Genomic DNA, 18,465 nt, shown 5'->3' on the forward strand with positions numbered 1-18,465 from the left:
AGAAAACGGCCGCGTATAATAAATTAAAATGTAATAACCACTATTATAATATAATATTATATGATAAATAATAATATAATAGTGATAAATGATAATAAATTTACCAATCAGAATAGCTCCCCTGACGCTGACATTTTAAAACGCCATCATAGCATGTGGGAGTTTATGTGCAATATAATCTGTATAATTTAGACGTGATTTTTTACGAAGGTTGACTTGAATTATACAAACCTATATATTCTTATATCCGCATTATATTATAAAAATACAATAAATTAAACTATGCGATAATGTACAATACCAGTAATAACTTTGTAATGAAATCAATGATAATACCTACTCTTAATATTATATAATTAATTAATCTAAAAATCATTATGATATACTTATAATACGGAGTAGAATATTACGTTACGGTTAACCGGATATATTTTAACAAGGTTAGAATATAAACGCCTCACTCACCTATATATTATTTTTTTTTAAGAGAGAAGACCCTCCGTTTGCTCATCGCATGGTGTAGGTGTCTTTCACGCAGTCAGGTTAAAACAGAATGAATTTCTATTAGATAGGAGATATTTCAGTATCTCTGAAAGTCTAGCTGAAACATTGACCCCGGTGCCGAACAATATATTTTCCAATTCCCGCAAATCTTATCGGAAGCACACCTTATCAACACAATACAAAAACTCTATTATAATATTATTACGCGTAGGTATGTTATTTAATTATAACTTATATCCTCTTCTGTAATTTATTTTTGACCAATGTTTCTATTATTAACTATGTAAATACTATAGTGTAATCTGTAAATATCCTACTCGCCCTTTCATAAGTATATTAGTAAATAATAATAATGTAATGTCACGTCCAACGGCCATAGATGCCGCGGACTGATTATTATAAAAACAAGGTTTATATAATATATACGAATTCAAAATAACGATCGTAAATGTGTCGAGTATGAAACTATCTATCCTAAAAGGAACTTACGGTGTATTATATTGATGTGGACTGATATACGTCTTTGGCACCTGACGTGTAACCCTCGAACAATGACACAACGTTCAAAAATCGAAAATTATGCTTTCTGTTTTTGATTATTTTTTCAACTCGTTGTTCGCAGTAAAAGTAAAAACTAAAACCCATCACACTCATCGCAGTGTACCGATGTTTATTATGTAATATTATTATGATGTTTCCAGTCTCTGAACCTGCGCGACTACAAATGTATGGGCTGATTAGGACTAGAACGTACATTAAAATACTGAATATATAATTTTGCTATTTATATAAAATTTATTTTAAGAACTTTTCCGAATGATTATAGTGTACACCCCCGAGTCACCCCAACAGCGCGGAAAGTACGAGTGCTGCCGCGAGCCGGCTTCCAAGAATTATTTGACTATTTTAGTCGAATATATGTTACAGTGATGTATAATTAGAAATATTTATATTAATAATCGTTTCGGAGAATATTCTTTACCGTATTTACTATTTTATGATAATATAATAATATTATTTTCAAGTTAATATTGGGATATTGAGTTTAGACTAATTATGGGTTTTCATAAAATTCTCATAACAATATTATATTATTATTATAACGAGACATATTATGTGGCGACGAGTAAAGTGACGAGTGAAAATCGTTTAATTTACCCTAAACTAATCTTGTTCTTATCGATAATAATAAATTATACACGTCAGATACGAAGATGTCTATTTTCGAACCGTTTTTCACCGGTAGCGCGACTGTGTCTTGTGATCGGTAAAAAACCGTATTCTGATATTTCAATTTTTTTTCCGACGTGTAAACACACTCGTAGGTCGGTCATATTGTCATGATAATAATTTTAGTATGTGTACATAATGATGATGTTGCAAATCGTCCCGATAGATAGTAACATAAACAAGCATAGTGTGGGTAAGTAATAGCATACCAAACGCCATATTACGTCTGCGGGAGAAGAAAATCGAAAGGAAATCCTAAAAACCGCCTCGGCCAGTGGCAACACGCCCAATCGGAAACGCGAACGCGGGTCGGCCATCGTCACTCATCGATGTGTGTGATACACAAGACGTATATTCATAAAAATTATTATTAATTATGTCGTATTTGAAATTTCCCGGACAATATAATATAAAAATTATGAATTATTGTAATATTTACACGCCGTTCCGGAAAAAAAGATGACGTGGGGGGAAACGTATCATATTATTATTATTATTACGAGACTCGAGAGCCCTAATAAGCCAAGACCGCTGGGGGTGAGGGGAGGAGGAAGGCGATTAAATTACCACTTTGGAGGACGAAGTTCGTCGAGGAGGTGGAAGCGGCGGTAGGAGTGGGTGGCGTTGGAGGTGTCGGTGGAGGATGTAAACCGATTGCCAAGTTCACGAGTGCACCATGAGTGTGTGTGTGTGTGTGTGTGGAGTATATTTTTATTATTATGATCGTGCTTTATCGTCCTGTATTTTTTTTTTAGGGGAGGGGGTCGGACGGCCGTGTGGGTAAACGCTCGCGAGCACCGACGTAGCGGATGCGGCGGCGGCAGCAGCGTTGGTGACGGAGGGAAAAAGTGTGTATCGGCGCGTAGAGCGCAAGCGCGCATCGGTGGCGGCGGCCAGTGCCACGCCGTTCCCCTCGCGCCCCCGCACGACCCGCTCGGCCGTCGGTCAGGGTTCAGAAGCCTTTTCAAGGACAAGGCCACGGCGGCGGCGGCGGCCGGTGCGCGGAGCACACAGCCGGCCTGGTAAGGCGGAGGCGGCGGTGGCCATGGCTGGCGGGTCGTGGTCTAGCGCGGGTCGGGGTCTAGCACAGCGCGGGCGCACACACACACTACCACGTTCGTACACGGAACACACGCACACGTAGAATGGCAACCGGCGGCGGGGCCTACTAACCAACACGGCGCGGCCCCCGACCACACGCACACACTTATACACGCACACACACAAGCGCGCCGCCCGACCGGCTCGCACGCACGCACACGTTGACGCACGCACGCACACGTCGTCGAACGCACGCACGCACGCACGCACGCCGTGTAGCGAGAGCGCGCCGCCGCCGCGCACATCGGGGAGACACCACCGCCGCAACACGCGCTCACTTTCATTCCCGGTCCGCCAGCGGTAGCAGCACGCCGCGTGCGTTCCGACGACAAATTTACTTACGACGACTGTACGAGAGTACACACGGTGCAGTGTGCGCGCGCGAAGTGTGTTGTTTTGTTTTTCGTTTTCGTTTTTCGAATTTTTTTTTTACGTTCATCTCACCGTTCCCGGGTCTTTTGCCCACAATCATCCGTCCGTCTGTCTGTTTTCCTCTGTCGTCCACCGCAGTGAGTACGTACACGCATGCCGTCGTCCGTCGAACACCGTCCACAAGTGCGTCGTGCAGTGCGAATCGCGATGATACAATTATACGATTATCGTGGCAATAATCTTTCCGTATTCTGATAATATATTATTATATTATCATACCGTCGAGTGCGAGTTTGGGTTTTTTGATTTGCGTTCTTGTTTTTGTTCGGTCGAATTTTTCGGTCTCGTATTTTTTTCACGCGCGTCATACACCTCCCCCGCCGGAACCGCCGAAATGCAGTTGTCTCAAGTCGTAACCAGCTCTGGCGTACTGATGCATGTGTACAGCGCCGAAAGACATCAACAGCAGCAACAGCAGCAGCAGCAACAGCAACAGCAACAGCCGTTGCAACAGCAGCAGCAACACGGGGGTGACTTTCGCGTACCGCAATCGCCGGGCGTCGTGTCGTCTTCGACGGGTAGTGGCGGAGTACCGTCTCCGCCCGCGCAGCACCATCATCTTCAACTGCAGCAACAGCATCAACATCAGCAGCAGCAACAACAACAACATCAGCAGCAGCAACAACAACAACAACAACAACAACAACAACAACAACAACAACAACAACAACAACAACAACAACAACAACAGCAGCAACAGCAGCAACAGCAACAGCAACGCTGTTCGTTGCCACCGGCTCCGCCGTCGTCTTCAGCAGCTACAATGCGCCCACCTGCCGCCCCGGGTCCCCGGTGCAAGCCGGTCCCGTCGGCAGCCACGCTGACGATCAAGACGGAGTACAGCCGAAGCCCTCCGATGCTCTCCGAGGAACCAACCAGCTCTATACCGGACTTGGGTAAATACCGTCATTTATTGTTATTTCACTTATTATTACTTAGGTATATTAAAATCTGGTTCAGTCATCTTATACAATACGCGTGTTAGTCTTAATCCAAGTATCATTTTTATTATGTGAAAAATGCATTTCGGTGCAATATCCTCCTCCCCGTGTGTACTATGGGCAGGTGCGTGCTATTCGAAATTATTGTGTTTTATGCTATCGTTACCGCGGTCGTCGTCCTGTCGCGGAGAGGTATTTAGAGTGAAAGTGGCGCCGCGCCGGTGAAAGATCCGAAAGGGAAACGACGGTTTTCGGTGGACAGGTGAAGGTTTTGCTTTCGTTTTCACGCGCGCCGAAAATACTCCCAAGATATCTTCAAACCATATTATTATGGATGTACCTTATGTCCTTATACCCAGTAGGCTTTTCTCTCTACCTATTGTTTTCCTCGGTTTCAGTCGTAATTTATATTGTTATGCACTTTTTCCAAACATGTATAACGTCTGTTAAGAGTGTGTTTGTTGTAGTGCGATTTGCCTGATCGAAAATCGAAAACGTTTTGGGAAACCCTTTTTTTTATTCTGGCCCACGGTTATTATAGTACGTAATAACTCATTACCTACGTTGCGTTTCAAGTGCTATTACGATTTATTTCGTCAGGGCCATACGTTAATTTAAACTTGAACTTCGACAACTACTGTTTGTTTTTTTCCCTATATTTTATCGGCGCATAGCCGTTCATCGAGGTCGCGCGCGATTGCGGCTTGGCACTAAACATCTATTTTTATACGATTACACCGGTATATTTTAATTATTTATTGTGGCCCGGAAAAATACGCGTGTCCTACATAATAATACATTAATGCGTACCCATTATAATAATATCACGTGAATGTCCGGCCGCCCGAAAGAACATTCCCGAGAATCTATATCGAATAATAATTCGTACGATAAAATATTATATATGTATTTTCAATAACGCGCGGGTCCACGTGTATAACAGATAAAATTATGTCATGTTTTTGTAATTAAAATAACAACGACAACGTGTGTTTTGAAACCCACTGATGAAAAGTGTCGCGATCGCGTCTAGACCGGCAAAAATTGCACACACTTTCGTCGCGACCTTAACCGTGGTGTTGGTGGGTGGGGAACCACCGCACTGCGCGCGGCGGCGGTATTATTCGCAACGTCGTGAGAATATTGCCACTCTGCTCGGCTTGCAATGATTATTATTAACTTTTCGTTTGTTATTGTTATGACGGTAATTTTTTTTCTCCGTCAAACACTGTCTCTCAATTTTTCCATTTAGAAATCGTGTTTTTGAATTTCTTTTAAAAATATTATTAGGCATCTATAATAATTCACTTCTCTCGTGAATTTGATTATATTATTGTATTTGTCGCTAGTAATATTATCGCTTCTGACCTTCCGACGATGTAGGTACCTAATTAACAATTATTATTATATAATTAAGTACTGACATCAAAATCTTGGACCGGAAGACCGTTAAACATTTAATTGAAACGTTCGTGTTGTAACTTAAACGCTGCACCTATCATGGTCCAGCAGCGCGGTAACTGCAGTCTGCAGGTTAATATATATTATTAGGTATTTATTAATTTAGTATATTAATTCTGATCCGTGAATACGAATTACGAGTTTTATAAAATGTTTAATATATAATTATCAATAATTTCTTATTAAATTTGATTTTACAAAATATGTTCAATAAAAATAATAATTTGATAGCAATATATGTGTAGACGATAATTTATTGTAAATAATCTACAACTTATGAAGCTATAAATTAATTTAATTTATTGTATACTATATTATAGTTATAATTTGATGTACTATGAGAATTATTCAGACTATTAGTCGAGAAAGTAATGAGTGGTGACCTCGTACTATAAGAAAAAAATTAAAATACATTTTCAAAAAATAAAAATGAAAGGATCCTAAATTCTACAAGAGCCGCGTGCGCCTACAGATGTCAGTACCACTTTCACTTCAGTAGCTTCTTCGATATTCGTTTTGTATATTTTATGAATATTTATAATCGCGTGTTTAGCCAGTGGCCGTTTTCCTCACGTATGAGAAGCCATATTAATTCGTTGATATATTTTGTTTGCTGCAGTAAATCAGAATAGCCAATATTAATTAATAATTTTAGCCCAATGTTTGTTTATTACAACGTGTTTAAAGTGTGCCATCTATTGTAATAATATTGTAATTATTATTGTTAAAATTCTATTTCTACAAATTTCAAGATAATACAATATAATCGTCGAATTTATATAACATCTGGACAAAACCATCGTGCGTGTTTACAATCATAACTTATCTGATTAATATTTAATCGGTTTAAATTTGAAATATTGCTCCTATCAAAACGTAACATGTGTATTCATACCTATCTGTTGTATAGTCTTTAGTCTTTACGTTTCATATTTAATGTTGTTTATACTCGGTGTATTATTACTCTAAGATAATATGATTTAATTTGTTCGACCTTAATATTGACACGAGATAAAGCGAACGCGCACTATCTATAATATATATATTATATATTATGTGCGATGGAATTTCGGCGGCGCGGTGGCGTTGGCGGAACAGGAAAGACGACGATCATTGACTATATTTTTTTATTTTTCCCGGGCGCTCGAGTAAATATAGAAATGTACTGGAAATCGTTTTTAATTTTAGTCAGACTTTCGGGTCAATAATACGTACGTACATCACACGTTTGACGCTCGTCTCCTATATTATATTATTATGTATATTTATAGATATAAACGTATAGTAAAACCCTGACGAATCGCATCGGTCTCACCGTCTATATATATATAGTTTCCGGTGGTATAGAACGAGTTGGTCGTTACCACAAAAAAAAACAACAAACATCATTCGTTTTAGATACACTTCTACTAACCCGGCGCAACAGGAATGTTTTTTTTTTGCGTCGTACTATATACATAAAAACGCAATGTTTATCGCGCAATGGTACGTCGGGTACGTCATTCGCGTGGATCGGAGTTGGTTGTTAGGTTGTATAATGTATATATTATTGTGTGTGTGTGTAAGTGTGCAATAGGCAAGGGTAAAAATATTATTACAGAGTATAGGTAAGCACGTGGAGAGGGAAGTCCAATGATCTACGAAGGACAGTGAACCACCCGCCGCCGGCTGCAGCGGTGCAGGCGGCGACGGCTGCGGTATAATAATAATATAATATAAGGTCAATGTTTGCGCGTTGCGTGCGCCGCCGAACTTGGCCACGACGGTAGTCACACGGTACACATATTAATGCGGGCCGGCCGGGTGGTTGCGTCACCCGCCCCCGCCGTCGACGATGACGACGAAATGGCGCGAGGGATGTTTTCTCTCTTCCATTCTCCTCGATATTTTATTATTTCGTTCAGGTGTGCCGCCGACGCGCCGCGGCTACTGCGGGCACAATAGCGTATATTGTATAATGTTTTACATTATAGTGAATATAATAATATAATATATTATTATGTATAATAATAATAATATGTTACATTATATTATTATTATATACATTCGCTCGTTGCGTTATACACCCGATTTCCATCTGCTGGGAGTGAAAGGGGGGAGAGGGTCGCGCGCAAAAAACATCAGGTGCGAAAGGACCTAGTATTTATACTAGTATGTTATATAATATATATATATTATGTGTGTTGCATTTATATACGCGAGTGTGCACACCCGCAACCCTTTCGACCTCCAAAAATGGGGTTGTGTGCGTGTGCGTGCGCTCGTTTATAAACACCCTGCGGGTGCGTTTTTGTCCCGAAGGGCGTCTCCGCGAGGTTTCACTTTTTTTCCCTCTGTCTTTCATTCGGGAAGCGACTCTTCTTTATATTATTATTATTTATTATTGTGCGTACCGCGCAGTCGTTGCGTCGCAGCCGGTACCACATACATACATCACTGTGACGACGGGCGTATTATCGCGTGTACATAATATGATAATATAATATAATAATAACAATTTTCAAGTATAATAATAGTGAGCATGTAGAAAACGAAAACGTTTTCCGCGGTCATAAAACCACGGGGGTCGACATTGAAATTTTTCGAGTGAAAAAAATGGTCAGTGACCTTCGTTAAGGGTCCAAGAAAGGGAAACGTCTGGGGATATTTCGGGTCCAAGGCTGTTACACATATAAATATAATAATATATGGCTTTGTTTTTTTTATTAACCTCTTAACCGGGCGAGCACCTAAACAGGTAAGTATCGTATAGTTTCACGGTCATCTCACGCCGGTATTGTTGCCCCGGCAGAAGGTCGACCTCTCCGACGATGACGACGATGATGATGATGATGACGATGACGACGTCTGCAGCGGGTGCGGAGGGTGAACGCAATATTGGTACCCATAGTACGATTTTTTTTGTGTGTGAAAGAGTAGAACACGAACAATCAACAACAATAATAATTATTTCATTATTCTCTATACCTGAAAAACGAAGGTCGCGTAGAACACATGTTATATCGTATTTTTCTTTTGCACCGCAGACGATAATGGCGAGAAAGGGTAAAAATCCGCGATAGGGTTGTAGACGGTGACTGTGGTGTCGGGGACGTCCCAATTGTTATTTATTTCTCCATCCGGCAGCTGTTGTGCAATACGTCGGCAACAACAATAATACACACACACACGCGCGCGCGCGCCTACATTATTTTTTTCTTTTATCTCCCACAACGTGGTCTATATAATATTATATCTTTACTCGACGAAATATTTCGCACATGTCTCCAAAAACAACCCGCGTGCATGTTTAACGTAGTGTATCCGTCAGAATTATTATAATATATTATGCTCATAGCCTTCCCCCGCAACCTATTCCGCCGTGTACGTGTTGTATATTATAATATATTATTTTATTATGCGTGTGTGTATAGCGCATTCCTAGAGCGTAAAGAGTTTGGATTTTAGGCCGTTCGCCGAGGGTGGAAGTAAATCGATACTCCTCGTCGGTCTTCGTCGTTATACGCTATACATGTGCTATATCTATATATCATATATGTAGGTATATTATTATTTAATTCGGTCGATCGACCGGTGAACGCCTTGCAAGAGTCTAGCCTCGTATACATTATATATATATTGTATTTTATCGTATACGCGCCGCCATCGAGTGACTTTGAAACCGCAACGTATATATAAAATTCACGGCCAAATCAATTGAACACCATCATTGGCAATCTAATGGAATAGATCTGGAGAAGGGGCACTCGATATTATTTACTTGCCGCGTGGAGTGTGATTCGATTATAAGAATTAGAATTTAAAAAAAAACGTATACGCAACCTTGGTATGGACAAATATAATATTATACGTCACATAGATAAACGGTCTTTGTATAATATTTCATTACGTTATAATATATATTTTTGGTGTTTTCGACTGACACGGTTCGGCGCCGCAGCGTGCGAGTCAACGCTCGAGTGGGTACACCCCGAGACATGGCCGTAGACACACCGAGATGACACACCCTGGTTTCCATAATAATACGTGTTCACTGTTTATGTTTAATACTTCCTTGGACGACTGCAATGGTCCCTATCTGCTGTACAGCAACCATAATAAATTTACTCGTCTATAGTTTGGTATTACGCGTGTATATTATACAGTATCGTTGTAATTTCATTAAATATAATTCGCGTCACGCGACGTATAATATTATTATGTCCAACATTATATTCTATTACAAAAATGTTCGATTGGAATACGTGCATGGGCATTCGACTTGAATAATTTTTGTCTGCGAAGAATCACTTGTAGTATACTATACTACTACTACCAGTTGTAGTATACTACCACTAATACTACCAGTTGTAGTAGTAGTAATAAAATGGTTTCGTAGTATTATTTAGTAATCCTGTCCCGCCATGTAGGCGTCGTCGTAAATGCAGTCTTCGCACCGGCGACGTATCGATTGCTTCTTATACGCGTATATAGTCTACGCTTGGGGTGCGTCAGCGTACTATGGGTGTTTGTGTGTATATGTGTATATACATAGCAAGGCGCGTCTGGGAACCCTTAAAAATAAGTTTAGTGCGCGCATTTAGGGAGGGCGACGGGAGTGAGACAGACAGAGAGAGATGAGGGATAAAATAAAAATAGGGGTAGAGAAATGGCGAGACGATAAAAGGGGTGTGGGTGCGTGAGTGCGTATATATAAAAGCGCGGGCCGGGCCGCCGTCGTTGTCGGAAGCGCGATGCAACCGGCTAAGTATAAGCTTATAGCGGGCGACCGCGGCGGTTTCGTCTGCACCAGCAAGTCCCCCGTCGCCGCGCAGTAAACAACCGTCTCGTGTCCATAGCAACGCCCCAGCCTGCTCGCGCGCGTACACTCCCCCGCGTTATGTGTACGCACGCAGACCTTTGCAGTCATTCCGATGCAGCGTTGTTATTGTTGTTTATATATATATATTGTATATGTATTTCGTAGGCCTCCACCCTCGCGCCGTTCTATGTTGGAAAAATAATATTATATCGTTTTCCAACGGCTTCCGTTGTCGCGCGAGAAACCCGTAGTAAAAATAAAATTTATAAACGCTCGTCAAACGCGCACTGTTTTAGAGGAGACGCCCGTACTCAAATTTCCCGCGATATAAACGCGTTCTCCTACTCGCCCCCCCCTCCCACAAGTCCTTCTGCTCGCCCACTCAGCGGCGGACCGCATGAATTTTTTTATGCGGTCACGTTTCGCGCGCGCGGTTGTTGACCGCGCCTCACCGATGCCTCACCACCATCATCTACGTCCGGCGGCGGCAGTGGTGGTGTATAATATAGCAGTAGTTGTTGTAGTTGGTACGAGTCGCTGCAGCAGTGGGCGTTTTCCACTATGCAACACTATTATAATATTATATTGTTATGATATTAATATGTACCGTCTACGCTAAAGACGAATTTAATATTGTTATTGTTATTATATCATCCTTACCATAGGCGAAAATAGATCAAATTCTTTTGGACGAACTCGAGTCCCCCTATAGTATTGATTAAAACACCGCGCGGCATAGCTTTAGATCCGTATCTACAGTTATCGACATACAAATATCGATTATTATTTTACATTTTTACATGAATTACATAATTTACATTTTATATCTACTAAGGAAACGGAGTAGCTGACAAATACACATAGGTATTCTGCGGTAAAATATTTCATGGTTGAGTCGTTCGTTAGATATTTTTATCCTAACAAAATAAAATACAATTATTATCGTCTGTATTTATATAACCTCTTAAGCCCCGTCCAGACCAAAGAAAAATTTGTCGGAAACACGTGTTTCCAACATTGTCATCGACAATGTTTCTGATTTCCCGTCATAAGCGGTAACATAAATATTTGTCGACGACAATGTCATATGTTTCCTACAAATGTTTCTTGGTCTGGACTGGGCTTTAGAAACAAATATTACCTTAGACAAAAACATCGAAAACAAAATTTTAAACAATCATTCTTTTCAATAATTTGTGTTGGGTTTAATTTCAAAATTGTAGAAAATAAATTATATATACTTATAAGCTTGATGAGGTCGATATTCAATGTAACGTGGCATAGTTTTGGTGGTTCTAATAGCCAGGGGGACTCAAAGGCCCAAAGGGGCCAAACCCTCCTGATTAGCACCAATGACCCTTTTTTACGCTTAGCGACGTTATTATTTGGTACGCAATAATATTGTTGTGATAAATGTTCCAAAGCGGATTTCAAACGTATTTGTTGTTGTAAGACAATAGTGTTATTAGTGCTCAAACTCGAATGGTTATTCGAAACTAATACGATTCGATGGGGCGTCGTAATAAACGCTCTGCGCCACTGCCCGCATAGCCGACGATAGGTACGATATTATTATCTCGGAGACAGACGTTCGGTTTGCTCGGTGTTGCGTTTGAATAATTGACGACGTTCGGTTACGATTTTACATAATAATATAGGGGTAGCCCTTGAACTTGTATCTCAAGGGCGCGGCCGCCGTGACCGTGGTTGTGGTAGTCGCCCTGAGCAGTCCGTGGGGAACGGATGCGCAACCGAACGCCGCTCGTAATAATAAAAGTCCACCGCCGACGCGAAGGGTCGTCGCTTTGAAGGTATCGTTGTCTGCATAGGACAGCAGGGGTATTCAACATTTTTAGGCAACGGGCCACTTATTATTTTTCAAAAATCCCGCATGTACTATAATAACATTATATTGTATTAAATGATGAAAAACGTATTAAAAATTAGATATTTCGCTTGAATTGTGTTCGCGGGTCTGCAAAGACAGGGTGGGCCGCTGATTAAAGACCACCCCTGGCACGGGTGATAAAAATCGATCGCACTGCCGCAGGTTTCGTTGAAGTTATTATATTGATTTCTATCGTTTTTCTTTTTCCTGTAGCTCTGATCTCCGGAAAATCTACTGCTGTCTATGATCGATGTTCGATGATATTCTTTAACCTACTGTAAATTAAATATTGCAAATAGATTCGATTATTTTTCTCGTCGTGAATTCGTAAAAATTAAATTTTAATTATAGGTATTTACCCCATAATATTATTGTTTAAATACGATCATCACAGGAAAGAACATAATATTATGCGTCTGAAATTAATATAAAAATTAATAATGATATAATAATATTATTCCTGTTCATTGCCGTCTACGAGTTTGTGGTTTTGTTTCTGACGATAGCTTGTAAACGGAGGCGGACGCATGTGCGGTGGCGCGCTCTAGGTGTCAATACGCAACCATAGTAGCATGCGACTAAACGTCGAATAGAGAGGTACGACGACGGTGTAGGCCACTATAAGCGTCTCGATAGTTTTGTTGACGTCTTTGATCAAAAAATAATATTTTAATTCGAACGATTTTAATTTTCTACCGTCGTGGTCATCTCCGGGTGACAAGACAATAATAGTTTAGAATCTATTTCACCGAAATGGCATCTAATCGCCGCCCGAATACTTACTTGTACCTTGTTCCTGGTGTACACGTGCGAAATGCGTTGCCTACCCTGCACCGGTTCAGGCGCACGCGAAACGGTTTCATACACGTCGTTGTAATCGACATGGTACCACATACGTAATAATATTATTATCGTCATTCATCGCAAATGTTGTTCGTCGGATGTTTTTGTTTTTTTCCGTTTTGAACACGTTAACGAAATATAATAATTATTGTAACGCGCAATTCGGTTGCTCACATTTTAATTTGCAGCCGTTTTTTTGTTTTTTGTCCCACTTAAACATTTTTGCGACGCACGACGGCAGCGAGGTCGACAACCCGGCCATTGAATTCGTAACAATAATAATTATTATTATTATTATATTCAACGCAACGCGGGATGCCTAACGCCATACTATTATTTATTAACGCTGTGCAGTGTGCTATGTGCAGGTATCATGATGATATACGAATACAATATTATACGGTCTCCATAATCGCATTCAATAAAGTCACATACGGCCCGCGGTGGTATTAAATGCCTTTGTCCGGCAGCAGTATAATTTATATAGGTCAATACACCGAGGCGGCGCGAGTCTTTGACCCGGTGGAGGAGCGTTGTAAAAACAACATTAAAAAAATAAAAAATACCTCATCGCATACATTTAGGTAGGCATGTAATATGTAACTAGAATGGGATAAGTATACTCTATACAGTGACGGCGGCGGCGGCGTCAGTGGGTTCGTTTCAGAACGCAAGTGTGTGTACAAATAATTTTATTATTTTTTTTAAAGGGTCTTCCACAGCCTGTACGGGGTCAGATGTGATTGACCCGAAATTACGCGTGAAGGACGACCGGTCTTCGTTTCACCCTCTCGCGCGGCGTTATTATCTCTTTATGATAATGTTATATTGTATTATTATTATTATTATTATTATGCATGTATGTACGTTATAGGTATTAAGGTATATAAACGGCGCGTACTTAAGCATAATAATAAGATGTGTAATAATAATATAACACGTATAGCGTGTGCCCTCCGTAACAAGGTCATGTCGGCGGCGGCACGTATGTACTATATAATATTATGTAGGACGGAAGGGTTGATTGAAAATAAAACGATTATCTTCGTTTTGTCGTCGACCGCCACGCCGCCGAGTCTTATATGTAAGGTAATAATATTTCCATTGTATGCGTGTGCCAGTCGGCCGGCTGGCCAGTCTCGGGCCTTTGTCGGTCGCCGACGTCTCGGTCCAGAAGGTCACCGGCAAATGGATATATTATTATGTTGTTGTCAGGTCAGGAGTTATGGGCGGTTAGTTTTTTAAGAAAATCGAAAGGACCATCGTCAGAAAAGGGAAATCGAACAACTTTGTTTGACGTCCATCCATATAATAAAATATATAATATATTGTACATGGTACATGGTACCTATAGTGATCATTATTATGTATATGGTCCTTAACTGCAGTCGGCCATCGGCGATCATTATGTTTAAAACCAATTTGAATACAATTTTATTGTGTGTGTATATGTTTGAGTAATAAAATAATATAATAGTATAATATTATACTGATCATCTGTCAAGTAATTATTGTTATACGTCACGCAGTCGATAATTTATTCTTTTAACTCGTTCCAAAATAATAATTTATAATATTTTTTGATTACGATTTGTTAGAAAATACCCATCTATAATAAATTTAATTAACCCATAAAAACGTCGAATAAAATTGCAGGTTACCCAAACTTAGTCATTCTAAACCGTTGGATATCGGACAAAATATTTGAGCCCAACATTTAAATTTCACCATATTGAAATTTAGTAAATTGACATGATATTATCAATTTGCTATAATACAATATTACATTGTTTGTCGGTTTATTCTCGCATAGTAGGTCAAATGTTTTACTCCGATAGATGACGTATAAACTTTTATGTAGGTAAATAGGTTAATAGTATGTATGGGATATGGATACTACATATGTATTTAGTTGAGACTGGCTTTTTTTTCTTAAAGCTCTTATATAATTTAACTGAAATACGTGTTGTGGTCCACTTATAAGAATTTGTAAAACACTAAAACATACATATGTATATTATATATATATATATATAACATAAAAGTTTTGAATTCAGTTCACGTCTGTTGCAGTGTTCGGCGCGAAACGCCATGTCTATATTTAAAAGAGACAGATGTATAATTTCATGAATATATGACCTTTGAATGCTTTCAATATAAAGTAAAACCTTGGCGGGTTTTTTCAATACACGTGTGTATGAATGTGTGTGTGTTGCACCGTTGTTTATGTGTAGGCATGTGTGTTTTGCGCGCTTAAAATATCTCATCGGTCGTCTATTCAAAAACGCGTCATTGTGTATAATATGTACCATGATTGTCATAATATGTAGAGATTCAAATATTTGAAAATTATTATCTGGAGTCATATTATAACAACGTAGGTACCTCAAGTTTGTTATAAATTACATTTGTGAAAACTTCGAATTAAATGTTTAGCAGTCGGATATATATTATTAATATTTAATACTTAATACGCATATTATTATACTCGTATGTACATGGAATACACTAATATGATGTAGCTATCCCCCCACATGCTGTTCGTAGGCATTAGGTGATAGGTATATTATATAGTGTATGCGATAACCGCGATTTTAATAGGGCGAAATTCAATGACAGCCGACCATTACATATCAATGTAGGTATACGGAGTGGTGTAACTAAATGCGTGCGCCTACAGCTACAACGCGTAAACTTATGGAAATTATACACTTAAAAGTGTAATAAAATCTTGGTGGAAAAAAACTAAATAATAATTTATTATTTACGTACTAAAGAATTATAAGATTATCTGCATTCTCATCTCCTGCAGCGATACCACCGTTACCTACACTTAACGCATCCCGGACAAAATTAAAACGCCAAGAGAGTGGGCGATATATCATATCATATAAGTATTCGGGAGAATTCATCACCTCCGTCATCATCGTCATCGTTGTTGTTATTGTCGCGTGTACCGTTATAATATTATTATTACGGATAAGATAGGCAAGTGTATAATATAATAGCTCTAAAATAGCTATGTATCTATATACCTATATAATGATGTTGTTGTTTTATTCTTATTATTTTCACCGCTCTGTTTACGCATTGATTTTTCTCTCGCTTGGACGAGACTCGTTTCCTCGGAAGACAACGGTTGTTTTTGTTGTTGTTGTTGTTGTTGTCGTCGTTTCCCGAGACGAAAAAAATACTCAACCAGTTTTCTCGTACGACGATCTCCATTAACCCCGCCGCGGCGCCGCGTCCTGCCTATACTTAAATATACCTCTATATACGGCGTATGAGTGAGTGTCTACGACCGGAATCCCGTTAGAAGATAGCCGCCGCCACCGCCGCCGAAGTCGTACAGTTATAGGTACAATTATTTTTTTCACCTTCGTTTTCGAAACGAAAGTAACGGAGAAATCTCATCCGCGTCATTCCGGTCGACGGCGCGCGATATCGGCCGGCGAAAAGGAAATTTCGCTTTCGTCGGATCAGTGACCGCTTTTTCTCTCTCCTCTCTCTATCTCTACAAGAGTATTGCAGGACATGGCACTTGCTCTCGTTTGCCTATATATTCCCATTGGGGCATGAAATGCATTTTACTGTTTCTCAGCACTCCCCGCTCCCCCTTCTCTCTTGTTACCGCGTCATCATATAGTATAGCATCCCCGGTTTTGATACTTTTACTGATTTTTTTATGTTATCGTTATTGGTTGGACAAACTATAACACATAACGTGCCGTTCGAGGGGCCAACGTCCCCGTTAATACCGCGGTTGACCCACATTGACACTGCATGGTCTTATCAATTGGGTAAATAATATTTACTATTTATTTTATGTTCTATGTACATAGATATATGACTATATTTTGTGTATGCGCTGTGTAAACGTATTTAAGTATATAATAATAATAAAACTAATCATGTTACCTTGGACGACGGCACATATGTAATGGAAAAAAAAAAAAATTGTTATAACAATGCCCGAGTTTATAATGTATATGAACACGTATTATGTGTATATGGTTATATAAACTTGCGTATCGAAAGTCAACATCCGCTTGTAATGGTTCAAATATATTTGGCAACTGTTTATTTTTCATACATCCTACTTAGAGGCCATGCACCTGTAAACGATTATCCACAATAATTACACTCATATACCTATAATATATTTGTGTATTACATGATCTCGTCGCAAACTATTATAAACATATTAAACACATTCATGATTCATCACTGTCATTAATTGTAATGATGAGCATTTGGTTCATATACATAGTATAGTATGTTCCAAAAGTCCGTCCCGTATCAACCTAATTATCTCCGCGACAAATCAGTGACCCTAAATGTACAGATGTTAAAATGTGGGGAAACGTAAATTAATCCTCCTGGCTCCTGTACTACAACTGACTGCGCTTAAAATTTATCACATTTAGCTTATTAGTTATTTGTCAAGATTCTTCTACTCCGGTACGCTGAGGTCTTAAAGTTGAATTAAAATAATTTCTACTCAGTTCAAAATAGTTAGATATTTAAAAATGACCCCTTTGCCACCCCCCCCCCCCCCCCACTGAATCCGCCGCTTTATATAAGCTATCTGTAACTGTGAATTATTATTTATCTATACATAATCTATACTAAATATACATATTATAGATATAAAATATGTATTCTAATTTATAATACATCCCTATGGATGTTTGTACATACTTCATAATATATACGAATATAGGTATTATAGTGTATCGTTATAACTGTCCTTGGAATTTAATATTTTTGAAACACTAATTTATACTTATAGGACTATTTGGTAATTGAAATTAGTATACGACAGGTGGCTAATAGCTGTCGTTCAAAGAGTTCAAGGGAACCTAATCCATATATATATATATATATATATATACGTACAATACACACACAGAAGTATATGTGATACACTGTTCAATGTACAAACCATTTTTTATACATCGATTAAAAAATGTATCAAACTCAATTACTCATAGAATATAATTTTATAGTTATGGCTGAACAAAACATGTATTCGGTTAACTTCTTAGAAAAATGTTTTGTGCCATTGCTCAATATGTATATATTAGTATATAAACGTTTATCAGTTAATTCGTGATTTAGCAATGACACCATTGTGAATTGACTTTTGTTGTTATGCCATTTTTTAAATTAGACACTTGAAAAATAGGCTTATCTGTAACAAAATTGTAGTATACATTTAAAGAGTCAATGACACCGCTATACTTTACCGTCAAAATCAAATT

At 39.1% G+C, this 18,465-nt stretch overlaps 1 protein-coding gene across 1 annotated transcript in view; it reads left to right on the top strand.

The window, feature by feature from the left end:
- The first annotated feature begins 3,113 nt into the window (after positions 1–3,113).
- Positions 3,114–18,465, top strand: part of LOC100166941 (ecdysone-induced protein 75) — a 37,979-nt gene continuing 22,627 nt past the window's right edge. Inside the window, exon 1 of the mRNA XM_016802193.2 lies at positions 3,114–4,163. Coding sequence (XP_016657682.1) covers positions 3,602–4,163 — 562 coding nt within the window. The 5' untranslated portion in view covers positions 3,114–3,601. The remainder of the gene's footprint in view (positions 4,164–18,465) is intronic.

Source organism: Acyrthosiphon pisum, chromosome A1, assembly GCF_005508785.2.
Source record: "Acyrthosiphon pisum isolate AL4f chromosome A1, pea_aphid_22Mar2018_4r6ur, whole genome shotgun sequence".
Taxonomy (NCBI): Eukaryota; Metazoa; Arthropoda; class Insecta; order Hemiptera; family Aphididae; genus Acyrthosiphon; species Acyrthosiphon pisum.